This window comes from Podarcis gaigeae (genome assembly GCF_964106915.1).
Source record: "Podarcis gaigeae genome assembly, chromosome: 3".
Taxonomy (NCBI): domain Eukaryota; kingdom Metazoa; phylum Chordata; class Lepidosauria; order Squamata; family Lacertidae; genus Podarcis; species Podarcis gaigeae.
Genome location: NC_139680.1, coordinates 32,393,312 through 32,406,844, shown reverse-complemented (window position 1 = coordinate 32,406,844; position 13,533 = coordinate 32,393,312). Strand labels below are relative to the sequence as shown.

At 42.4% G+C, this 13,533-nt stretch overlaps 1 protein-coding gene across 1 annotated transcript; it reads right to left on the bottom strand.

The window, feature by feature from the left end:
* Window positions 1-1,126: 1,126 nt before the first annotated feature.
* On the bottom strand, window positions 1,127-13,533 carry LOC310841173 (uncharacterized protein; the record flags this gene model as incomplete). The annotated part of the gene is made up of 7 exons (XM_083731760.1): window positions 1,127-1,304; window positions 3,315-3,410; window positions 4,245-4,322; window positions 4,956-5,045; window positions 7,837-8,091; window positions 8,871-9,077; window positions 13,477-13,533. Coding segments are annotated over 7 exons (936 nt in total), but the record flags the coding sequence as incomplete, so codon positions are not given.

Genomic DNA, 13,533 nt, shown 5'->3' with positions numbered 1-13,533 from the left:
TTTGAAATAAGTTTTTGTATGACAGCATAGCTCATTTTAAAATGCACTTGAAGCTGAATTTTGAAGAAAAGTTGTGTATGTTTAGCCTGGAGAAGAGGAGAGTGAGAGCCATCTTCAAATATCTCAAGGGCTGTCAGATGGAAGAAGAAGAGAAGAAGAGTTTGGATTTGATATCCCGCTTTATCACTACCCGAAGGAGTCTCAAAGCGGCTAACAATCTCCTTTTCCCTTCGTCCCCCATAACAAACATTCTGTGAGGTGAGAGAGGCTGAGAGACTTCAGAGAAGTGTGACTAGCCCAAGGTCACCCAGCAGCTGCATGTGGAGGAGCAGAGACGCAAACCCGGTTCACCAGATTACTAGACTACGGCTCTTAACCACTACACCACACTGGCTCCCATGGAAGATGGTGCATGTTTGTTTTCTCCTGCTCTGGAGGGTAGGACCCAAACCAATGGATTCAAGTTAAAAGAAAAGAGATTCCAACTAAACACCAGGAAGAACTTTCTGATGGTGAGAGCTGTTCAACAATGGAAAAGATTCCCACAAGAGAAGGTAGACTCGTCTTCCTTGGAGGTTTTTAAGCAGAGGTTGGATGACCATCAGTCATGGATGCTTTAGTTGAGATTCCTCATTGCAGGGGGTTGGATTAGATCAGGCATAGGCAAACTCTGCCTTCCAGATTTTTGGGACTACAACTCTCATCATCCCTAGCTAACAGGACCAGTGGTCAGGGATGCTGGGAGTTGTAGTCCCAAAACATCGGGAAGGCCAAGTTTGCCTATGCCTGGATTAGATGATCCTCAGGGTCCCTTCCAACCCTACAATTCTATGTACACTACAATTCACTCAGTATATCAGTTTTTATAAATCCCAGTCCAAGCACAATTCAAGGCATATTAATTGAGCATACCAGTAGATTTTGGGCTGCTGAAAATTCAATTCCGTTGTATTGGCTTAAATCAGAGATGGAGAACATCTGGCCTGCAAATGTAATCTAGCTCATCAAACCTCTGAATCTACTGCCAGCAGGCTCCTTAGGCTATCTCATTCTACCTAGCTCTACCCTTTAAAAATATGAATAAATCTGAGCAGTTCACAAACCATATTCAATGCAACAGAAAAACTTTTTTTTCTAAAAAGAATAATTTATTAAGGGGGGTAAAAAGCATTGTTTAAACAGTCTGAATAGAGATGGCCTTCTGAATTGTCCGTCTCCTCGGGCTCAAAGTCATCAGGGTCTTGCGCTAACTGGTCCGTGTCTTCGTCTGAAGTGGAAGGGCGTGTTAGGATGATTCGAGGTATCTTGGATACAGTAAAAGAATGCAGGGAAGGGGGTAGGGAAGAGAAGTGAATTGCACAAGAGAATCTAGAAGCTAACATTCATTTGCTGCCAAGAACTCTCCTCTGACACAGATCTCCCTTGCAAATTTTAATGTCATGAATTTTCCAGATATTCCCTGAATGCTTAACTGTTCCCGAAATGTTGGATAGCTTAGGAATAGTCTATTCTCATATCCTTCTTCCTCAGATTGGAAGGAGAGGCCCACCTACAGTGGAAATATGGCTGGGGTAGGACCAGAGAGGGTCTGTGCTCAGATTATATATGGGGTTTTGATGGATGGTTTTATATTGCTGGGTTTTTTCATTCTATTTTTTAGAATGTATGCTTTCGAGCACAATTCAAAGTGTTGGTGCTGACCTTTAAAGTCCTAAATGGCCTCGGCCCACCCCCATTGTTCAGCCCAAACACAGGGCCAGCTCCGAGGGCCTTCTGGTGGTTCCCTCAGCACAAGAAGCGAACTTACAGGGAACCAAGAAGATGGCCTTCATCCTGTGGAATGCCCTCCCATCAGATGTCAAGGACATAAACAACTATATGATTTTTAGAAGACACCTGAAAGCAAACCTGTATAGGGAAGATTTTAATGTTTGATGTTTTATTGTGTTTTTATATTTTGCTGGAAGCTGCCCAGAGTAGCTGAGGCAACCCAGTCAGATAGGCAACATATAAATAATGAAATTGTTATTGTTACTACTACTACTACTACTACTAGAAAGTTACAAGACACCTTGAGTGGTGATTTCCGGGTCATGCAGCCAGCATGACTAAACCACTTCTGGCATACAGAACACTGTGACAAGTGCCAAAGAGCATGGAAACGCTGTTTACCTTCCCACTGCAGCAGTACCTATTTATCTACTCTTGCTGATATGCTTTTGAACTGCTAGGTTGGCAGGAGCTCACCCCCATCATGTGGATTCAAACTCCCAACATTACGATCAGCAAGTCCAAGAGGCTCGGCGGATTAGACCACAGCGCCACAGCAATCCCTTTCAGGATCTGTATTATTTGCAGAATCTGCCTACAACATCCATCCTCTATGTCTTTCTCTCTTGTGGTTTTCTCAGTAACCAGAGGGACATTGGATTGATATCTACTGATATTTAATACTGTCTCTCTAAATGTAAAGAACCAATAATTTTCAGCAGTTACTGCATTTTTTATTAGAATGGTTTAGGCATTAGGGTATACAGTCATACTTTGGAAGTTGTATGGAATCCGTTCTGGAAGTCCATTTGACTTCCAAAACATTTGGAAACCAAGGCGTGGGTTCTGATTGGCTGCAGGAAGTTCCTGCAGCCAATCAGAAGCCACGGAAGCTCTGTCAGATGTTTGGGTTCCAAAGAACGTTCGCAAACCAGAACACTCACTTCTGGGTTTGCAGCGTTTGAGAGCCAAAACATTTGACTCGCAAAGCATTCAGGATCCAAGATACGACTGTATTAATATTTGCTAATCTACTAATATAAATCAGAATTAAAGTTAGAGAAGATTTGAGCTGTTTTGCTAAACTATTAAGTGCTGAAGCAAGTATTTTAATGCTATTGCAACAGGGCATATTTCCATTTTTTTCTGGAGAAGAGCTGTGTGCCTGAAGGATTTTACACACTACTATCTATTCAACTGTTTTACTTTAAATTTGTCCCTATGTTTTTTTGTGGGGGTGGGAGAAGAAGCAGAATGTTAACTAATTCTAACTATTGGTAAATAGTATTCATTCTCCAAAGTCGATGATGCATTTGAAACCTTCTGACAAGAGCCCAGGCTAACACTGACATCTGGTGGGTTGTTTTTAATTCAGTACAAGAACCAGACAGATAACTTACCATTCAGGGGTAGGTGGGTATAAATAAAAACAGGGATTTTTTTTTTCTGGGGAGGGGAGATTAAGCTATATTTTACCAAAACATAATAGTAACACCTCTTCAGACACTATTAATGCATAAATATCTTCCTCCATCATTACTTACTGTTATAACATGATTTACTGTCTGGAATGGTCCACTTTTGGATGGCATCTCAAAAGGGCCAGAATCAGGTGTGCTGGGTTCTGATATAAGGGCATCCTTAAAAAGAAAAAGAAGAAAAATAGCCAATTCACTTTTCAGGCATTATTAAAACAGGTGAAGAAACCTGGAACCATAATGTTTATTCAGCAAGTGAAAAAAGCATCTCTCTCTCTCTCTCTCTCTCTCTCTCTCTCTCCCGGCCATTATTTACTCAAAGAATTTCTTACCCACTCTTCATTATTGAAAGTCACCTCAGAATAAGTTACAGTAGAAACGTTACAGACCAGAGACATCATGAAAGGACAAAATAAATAGAGGTACTGTACAGCCCAGAACCTAACAACCAACAACTGAAGCATGCCACCAGATTCATCTAAAGGTCTGGGTGAAAAGTTAAGTCTTCGGCAGCACTGGACCTAGGTTCATAATATTATTATTAGCATTGGCATTTTAGTCACCTTTTTTGTTTACAAAAAGTAACCAAGAGCAACTTACAATTGAAAATTTTCTCACAGAAGAAGAGAGCAATTTTCTTTCAGTACAGGCCATCTGCTAAAATACACTGCTGAAAGAGGGTAGGCCACAACTAATGAGCTTAATTCAGTATTAAAGGTAAAGGTAAAGGTAAAGGTACCCCCTGCCCGTACGGGCCAGTCGTGTCCGACTCTAGAGTTGTGCGCCCATCTCACTTAAGAGGCCGGGGGCCAGCGCTGTCCGGATACACTTCCGGGTCCCGTGGCCAGCGTGACGAAGCTGCTCTGGCGAGCCAGCACCAGCACAGCGCACGGAAACGCCAATTCAGTATTAAGTGACCTTTAATAACCCACCTAACCTACCTTGCATCCAGGAGAGCATTTCATAAAGTGAAATATGAAAGCAAAGACTCTATACCTCCGCAACTTTGTCTTCGGATTGTAACCCAGCCAAGTCAAGTGGACCATCTTTGGACACATGTGCTATTAAGATTCCCTGGGGAGAAATAAGACATTTCAGACCTGGGAGTTTATTTTGCTAGCTATGCATTACTAAGCGCACAGGGAGAAAAAAAAACTGCCTTAAAAATTATACGGACACCAGTTATTTTGGTGGCCACAACAACAAAAATTGAAGCCAGCCTTCCCGGGCTAGTAAGATCAAACCAAAAATTCACTTGGGAGAGAAGAGGGCCAGAATCAGGTGTGCTGAGTTGGGAAGAGATTTGAGACCATGAACAGAAATGTTTTTGTGGCATGATGACACGGAGACACTGCCCCAAGAGCAAGGAGCAATTGTGAAATGAACAGGTGTGATACTTGCATTAGCATAGAAGCAAGTAGAGTCACCTTGAATCAAGCTGGGAAATGATACTGGTAATGGCATTTCCAACATATGGGCTTTGTATACAAACAAACAAACAAATATTATTTTAGTCATCCCCCAAGAAGTTGAAATTCATGTGATTATTCTGAGGTTCAGCATAAGCTAATCTTTCTGCTTTTCTTATTAAGACAGGCTGCCATGTAATGACTTCCAACGAGACAATGGCAAGACAGGAGGACGACTGTTTTGGTCTCTCACAACAAAGAATTAGTAGTTGGAAAATGTGTGAGTAATGAAATGCACCTCATCATTTTCTTTACATGAAGATGAGCCCTTTCCACCAGCAATGCTAATACCAAGACTCCCCATTTGACTGCACACAGTAATCGTTATCTGGAAGAGAATTGTAGTTCATATTGAATAGGCAGTTAACAAGCAAACACAACACTTAGTCATTCTTATTAGACAAGCAACAAGTAATGAAACTCATGCACGACACACACACACATGGAAAATGCTGTTTCGTTCAAAATAAACAGAGATCTCAGCAGTGCTTGTGCTGCAGTAATCACCTTTTTAAACGTGGTGGCACAGAACCAGAAGAATACTTATACAACATAAATGGCAGCCCCATTAAATAAATTCTAAGATATATTTGTTTATGACTCCTGGAAGACGGAAGTTATTGAGGAAGTGCGAAGGAATTGGAGACAACCCCAGCAGATTCACCCAAACCCTCCAGCATTGACCCTCCCACCTGTTCTCCCTCCAGTTTCCTCCATCTTGTGATCTGGGATGCAATGCAATGGAACCTGTATCAACTGTCAACACAAACTGCAATGTGACAGCTTATTTTTGGGATGGCATAATGAATGTAGGCAGTATATGATGGCAGTCTGGATTCAGAATTAGTCATCAGGGCTATAGATTTCAACGGTTCTGCATCAAACAGGGCAGTCTGGATCCAACCCCATATTATTAGTTAGCCTCTTAATTTAACAATAAGTTAAAATGAATTATGCCATTAGGCAGTACAAAGTAGTATACCATTAGGTGCTCAAAACACAACATTTACACAGGGGTCCCTTTACCTTTACCTAATGTAAAAAAAATAAATCCTTTTAATGATCAAAGCCAGCTTCAATTTTTAAAAATGCATTGTTTGACCAAGAAGCTGTCAAATTATTCCTTTGCATAAGTTTAAAGCACAGATTTCTAGCACTCACGTCTCTAACAATTATTTTTAATAGTTTACATCCATCTTGTCTGTTTAGAAAATGTAATTAGTGAAAGCATAAGACAAGTCACAATTTCTGGGACGTTAATCCATGAATATTTTTCCTTAATTTAGTCAACAATACAATCCTCTACAGATCTACTCCAAATAAGTCCCAGTGGGGCTTGCTTCAAGGGATGTGGCTATAGGATGCAGTTTAAAATAAGCTAGTAAGGTCTGCATGCCCAAAGCTGTCCCAACACTCCCATAACACATCTGGGTTTTTTCTTCTGAGGATGATGCCCATCCACTGGGAAGCATTGCAAGCACTCAGGAGGAAACAAAGCAACATCAGAAATCAATGGAAGATCTCTCCAGGCATTACAAATACAGGGGAATAAAGACATAGGGGTGGGATGAGCACACTAGCTCTGCCCTCCTCCACCAACACTTAAGGCAACTGTCTTGAAGTGGGCAAAGGCTTCTTCTATCTGTGAAGTTGTCCGTTCATTTTAGTACTCTGGAAAACCAGGCTCTTAAACTACCAGCCCCTCACTTCACATCTTTATTTCCCTGTATTTTGCAACACTGGAGGAAGGCTTGTGTTTATTTTATTTTTTTATCAACTTTCTGTTGTTCATTTTATGTATCAAATTTATTTCGTACCTCTCCTGCCAAAGCAGTATTTATTAATTTATTACTTCCAAGAGATTAATCAAAAGTGCAAGTGGATTGAGTTTGACAAGTCTAAAGTCAGAGATTGATCCACCTCACTTTCATTGTAACAAATGTCATATATACTGTAGGCTGTGTTCACACATCGTGCTAAGACAAACCAGGGCTTAGCGTGAACACAGTAATGTGCTGACTCCCAATGAGGAGATTGCGGCCATCTTACTCCTCCTTCGCCAAGCTAAGGTTCACTTAATATATTGTTCGAACCCAGGGGTGAGCTTAAGGTCTCTTCTCTTTAACCACAGTTTGGGTTTGTCCTGTGGTTACAGGCTGTGATTGAGAAGGAGAGACCTTAACCATGTTCCCAGGTTTGGGTGAGTTGCTAAGCTTACTAGGCTAGAGAACATTACTATGCTGCAGAATGGCAAGCTCCCTACAAAAAAAAATTAAGAATACGGGATGCTTAAACGTGTGACCTTTGCAAGAAAGGTCCTATACATGGGACCCATGCAGAAAGGTGCTACCTCAGAACAATCACTCTAGAATAGTAAGCTCTGAAGATGGGGTGTTCAATCAAGGTTTGCCTATGGTAATATGTAGTATGGTGAGTACAACAAGGAATCCCTGGGGCGAAATATGATCTGAGCTTCATAATCTAAGATTTGCAACTACTAATTCAAGAAGCAATGGTGGGTCTTTACCAGGTGCAAGAACAGAAGTAGAAAAGTCCTCCCAGACATAAGCAAGATAAGCATGCCATCTCTCTGTGCCCTGAACAGTTTCATCTTCCAATTTGTTCAGATCAAGCCACTGATAAATTTTAAGCCAGTTCGAAAACACATACATCAGTAAACTTCTCCAACAGCATCCAAGCTTATCCAGAGTTATTCACCAACTTTGGTTTCTCAGCCTTCTTCTTCTTTACCTCCACTTAGAAAGAGTGCCTTTCCCTCACACACATTGCCTTGTATAAAAGTAACTGAGAGTGTGGGCCTACTTTAGGGAACTAGGAAGGTAAAGGTAAAGGGACCCCTGACCATTAGGTCCAGTTACGGACGACTCTGGGGTTGCAGCGCTCATCTCACTTTATTGGCCGAGGGAGCCGGCATACAGTTTCTGGGTCATGTGGCCAGCATGACTAAGCCGCTTCTGGCGAACCAGAGCAGCGCACGGAAACGCCTTTTACCTTCCCGCCGGAGCGGGAGCTAATGAATACAGACTGTTCCATTTATTAGCATTCCATTCTAGAAGGCAGAACCAAGAGGCAAATGCTTCTTCTTGCTCATGGGTTACCTTCAAGGGTGACTGTGTTGTATCTGCAGCTCCTGGGATCTGCTCCTTGCTTTCCTTTGAAAACCTGTTGCCATCCGTTGGGAAGCTGTTTGCAGCTGCAACTGGAACCTGTGGTTTGCTGTTGGCCACTGGGAAGGGTTTTGACTTGGTTGCCACTTTTTGCCTTTCCTGTTGAAAAGTGACTCTAGCATTTCTTTGATCTCGAAGGTTGTCTCCAGAGTCAAAGAGACTCCCAGAGAATTTGGATATAGGCTCCTGTGCAAATTTAACCAAACAAACAAACCATGGCTTAGCTTTATGTGGGAACCAGACCACAGTAAATGTGAAAAGGCATGAAAGGCAGACAGAGCTGCTTGTGTAGCTTCACTCTCACTTCTGAAGGTATAGCCAGGATTATATGTTTTCCACAAATCCAGAGAATCTCAGCTCAAGCTCTGAAATCAACAGTTTCTGACAGCAACTCAGATGTCTATGTGCAAATTTACATTGCTGTGAAAATCCCAAGATTATCAGTCAACAGTGAGGATTGGCATTGTACAGTTCATCCTGTGAAAATCTGAAGAACAAAATTGTCTGTTCTGGACATACACTAGGGATAGTTGATATATGTCAAAATAAACTAGTGAATTTTACTCAGCATAGACCCATTGAAATTATGAACATAAGTTAGGTCCATTAATTTCTATGTGTAAAATTTAGATGAATACCACCCAGTTTCTCTCACACACCACAGCCTCTATTTCCTGTTCCAGAATCTCTTGTTCTTTTGCCCTTCAAACTTTTCATTATTTTTTCAGCTACTTCTGATATGCAGCAATCATGTAAATGAGTATTGGACTGATTTCAATGAGGTCAAGGGCTATCATACTGCTAGAAAATCTGTGAATGTTATTACTTCCTAATAACATTCAGAATCTACAACATTAGCCAGCATAATTTCTTTTTTCTCTCCTTGGTTCTTTTCTTTTGATTTCCTCAAGCCTGAATATGGCTGCAGGAGGGTGCAGCATATCTTTTGCTGGATTGGCACTTACATCCTCATCAGGATCCTCCAGCTCCTCAGCTTCTTGTTCGGGGCTGATCCGCCCTTCCTTCCATTTTTCGTTGGACGAATTGAATTTGTACAGACTGCACCCTTGGACATTCTCCTTTCCCTTCAAAGAGCCCCAGCGAGAACCCTGGGAATTCCAGTTATGACTGCCATGTAGCTTAGGAGACTTGGGAAGCCATTTAACAGAGTCCTGCATGGAAGAGCAAAAGCACAAGAGTTTAATTCAGTACAGAGTTCAGGCACTCAAAAAGGATGCCTGCTAATTGGACACAAGCTAGAACAGATGACTTCAAGTTTGCCAGGCATCCAGTCAAGCACAGGCTTATCAGGTGTGTTGCTAAGTCAGCCAGTCATTGGCTGTGGGAAATGAATGGAGTCACTATCTGATGACAACAAGGTTGGACAATAGTGAGCAACTTAGAAGATGCTGTTGCCTGCCAGAACAATAGGACCACTGGAGGCTGGGGGACACACACAGACATTCACTTTCATCAGTAGCTATTGGTAAATTCTTAGTTTGTTGGACAGAGAGATGCCATGCAGAGATGAGCCTATCCAGAAACGTGAGCTATCTGCCCCATCTCAAGGCTTGTTTAGCCTACCCTTCCCATGTGCTCTATCCCTCCCCATCATTCACACAATGCATAAATGGAAACATAAGTTTGGATGTTTCCATCCACAATATGTGGAGGGGGGGTTGCAGTGGCATGGATGAGCTCAAGGGAACTTCCCAGATACAGACATGTCCCCAAGAAGACACCTAATCTTAAAACCGATCTACCAAATTTGTCAAAGTTTCGTCTTAAATGTTTTGATACTTCCGGCAATCAAACTGTACAAGAGCTATGGACTTTGCAACAAAGTTCAGCTTCTTCACAAGCCTCTTGAACCTTTATTAGCCTCACAGGACTGATTGGATCAAAAAGAGTTGAAAAAGTAACTTCTAAGTTACTTTTGCCTCTGATGACAAATGTGCTTGGAAATTCATAAGAAACACCTGCTATCAATAGGCTTATCAACTATGGTAGACTTAATAGTCTATTGGGCCTATGTGGTGCCATTCTTGATGACTGCCTAAAACATCCAGATGATAAAGACAAAGGTAAAACAACATATTTCAGGAGCATTCATTTGTTTCTCCTCCTGGACCCATAACTTATGCCTCATTTTGTTTTCCTGAGACTGAGTTAAGACCTCTGTCTTAACAATACATAAGTCTTGTTCAAACAGCAGAGTGATAACTTCAGCATGTTACATTTCTTCTTTTTATCCACTCATAGTTCTTGGGAATTGGTGGGCTATAGAAAAAATCTAGGATATTTGGTAACTACAAGCAGTATTTAGGTGGTCTTAATCGCTATAAATAAGGCAAACACTCAGGAAATCTCCAGACATGTGACAAGACAAAAAATGGCAAGCATATCCAAAGCAACAGCCTTCCACTATCTTCACTGAGGACTGGATCAGATCATTAAATATCTTTAATTTATGCAAATTACAAATTTATGCAAACTCTACACACAAACACATATATACACATATGGGAAGTGTAATTGTGTGATACACAAACAATGAATGGAACTTCCAGCAATGTGTCTGTTATGGCACCATCTAGTGGATTCTGTTGCAAGAAACAAACGCAACAGATTTTCCTAGTTCATCTCCAATTGCTGGATCCTATGAAACATTTATTATCTCTATAGCCAGAGACAGTGGCATGGTGAAACACTTCACACTAGGTAAGCAGACTCTAGTGCGAGTCAAAGGAATCTGTCTCTAGCCAACGTCTTCTAAAGAAAATGGACTGTTTGCCCACAGCAATTCAAGCCAAATGGGCTGACATAACAGAACACTTAGTTTAAACACACAAAATACATAAAAAGGGATTTGCGGGTTATTTTTCTGAGTACCTCTTTAAGTGTTTAAAAGATTCACATACTTCATGAAAAATCTGGTTCTTCAGAAGCTCTGTTCAGTACTAAGTAATTTACACTTCTAACGGCATTCACACACTGATGGTCCCTCTCTGGATTATTATATTTTCATTAATGTTTGGTTGACAGTAATAAATATTTTGATTGGTTATTATGAGATATAGCTGAGAGAGGAACAGGGTTGGGGCAGAGAAATGCAAAATCTTTTGGCAATGATGGGAGCAACACAGCCATCCCTGTGTTATGGCATCAGATTTTGTCAGGATAAGAGGAAATGTTTGATCAAGGAGTGGCACTCAAGCAACTTTGGAGCTGGTTGAAGTAATCTGTTTATGAATTAAACTCAAGTTTGAGTTGGGGAAAACCAAATGAGATGCTCCAAAATGGCACCCGTGAAGAGATGGGTTCAACCATAAGACACAGCCGTTTCAGAAACCTACGCTGGTTACAAAGGAAGGAAATACCGTCAGGCCCACAACTATGATATAGCAGGTGTAGCCTAATTCCTCCTCCACCACCATCCTCACCAGCAAGGCAGGAGCCCAGGCAGACAGGGTGCCTAAGCATGCCTGCTGACAGAACAAAAAGAGACTCAAAGGAACCAGTAACTACAAGCTTAAGGTGAGCTGTTCAGGACCTAACCAGAACATACAGTCATCTCACAGCAGCAACAGAAATCACCATGATGAGAAACCTGGAAGCAAGCAAACCAGCTGTTGAGTCAGCCAAACACAGTTTGTTTCCCCTTACACAAAGCGAGGGAGAAGCCCTGCGATGGGTAGACACTGAGCTTCAGGATGCTTATCCTTCATCAGGGCAAACAGTTACCCTTTGCTTCCCAGTGCAGAGAAACAAGCCATCCGGCAAGCAAGCCATGTTCCACAGTGTGCATGGAACCAATTGGCAAGCCCATGATCTGTATCATCAGACCAGCTGGGAAAGAAAGTACGTTGCTATACCAGCTTAGAGATCTATGGAAGCAGGAGGAGGGTAAGGAGCTTCCTTATTACTGCTGATACAAACACAGATGATCACTGCCAAGTGCTGTAACTAAACACTGTGAAAAGTTATTTAGCTAGCAGGTATTAGGGAGAGACTGCAACCAAGACTGATGTGAGCCTTCAGACATTACAGCAGGGGTAGGGAACATTTTTCAGCCTGAGGGCGACATTCCCTTCTGGGCAACATTCTGAGAGCAGGTGGAAAAGTGTGTGGAGCAGCTGATGGCTATTTTACCTTTGTGCAGTAGTGTCATTTCTGCACACACACACACATCCAGACAAGCAAGAGGCATAATCAGAGGCACATTCCAGTCAAGCAGAAAAGCTAGGTTGTGAAGCAGTGAGCAAGTTACAAGCATCAGATAAAGGCTGGAAGGGCTACATTTGACTCTCAGGCCCGAGGCCCCCGCAGACGTGTTATAGTCATGGAAGCACAAAATGAGGGCTGTGATCGACAACCCCGATCTCCTGGGGTTCTCAACAGTGCAAGGAGCCTCCGTGTGTAGCAAAGGCTCCCTGCTGTAGAAGCTACTGAAGAGCACAAGCAAGCTAGAGGGAGCCATGCAGCATGAGGAGCAGAAATAAGGCACACCCTTGCAACTCCTTCAGGGCTGTGAATCCCAAAGATGGTTTCAGGGCAGGAAGCAGAGTCGGGCTCTTAGGTCCATCTAGTTCAGCCTTTCTCAACCTGTGGGTCCCCAGATGTTGTTGAACTACAACTCCCATCACCCCTAGCTAGCAAGGCCAGAGCTCAGGGGTGATGGGAGTTGTAGTCCAACAACATCTGGAGACACACAGGTTGAGAACCGCTGATCTAGTTCAATATCATCTACACTGGCCAACAGCAACTCTCTGGAGCTTCCAGTAGGGTTATTTCCAAGCCCAGCGTGGGGCTTCTGGGGACTGGACCAAGGACCTTCTGCGTGTGCTCTGCCCACTGAGCTTTCTTTCCATAAAGGCCAGAATGTCACCTAAATGTACATCAGGAGAGCCATACCTTGAAGCAGACAATGAAATCTGCAAGCAGAGGATGAGAGCTTAGTGCATCAGATGGCAGAGCAGAAGGAAAGGAACCACGAGCAAAAGTGTCAGCCATCCAATACCATTGACACATGATTTCAACACATGATTTTAAGAAAGAGATATGCAAGAGGGGGACAGGGTCCCACAAGCTCAACGCGACACTCCCGCTGATGTGATGTGTGGGGGAAATGAGTGGCGTTGGGCAGCTGCCAAAAGTGCAAGGAGGTAGCTATAACGTCTCTCACCCTTTCATGTCCTGGTCTGGTTCGCCCCTTGCCCTCAAACAAACACCCATAGAATATCAAATTTGAAGCCCCATTTGGCCTCCCTCCCCCCCCCCCGCTTTAATGACAAAGAATCAGGACAGGGCGGGTGCAGCTACCTCATATCCTACTTTTGTCAGAGCGTGTAAGAGATAAAAGCTACTTCTCTCAGTTAGCAAAAACAAAAAAACAGTCCAAAAGGAGCTTGCCTCGTCCAATGCCACCACCATCATGCAAACAAGCACACTTTATTTCAACAACTTTATTAGCCATTATAAAAAAAAATCATTGAGCTTTAAATATTAATTCTAGTGCTATTCTACTACTATGATGATTGATTTACAAACACCTAGTTATTAGACATTAACATTTTTAGAACAACAACCAGGGAACTCTGCACCAGGAACTCCTTCAGATCTTGGTCT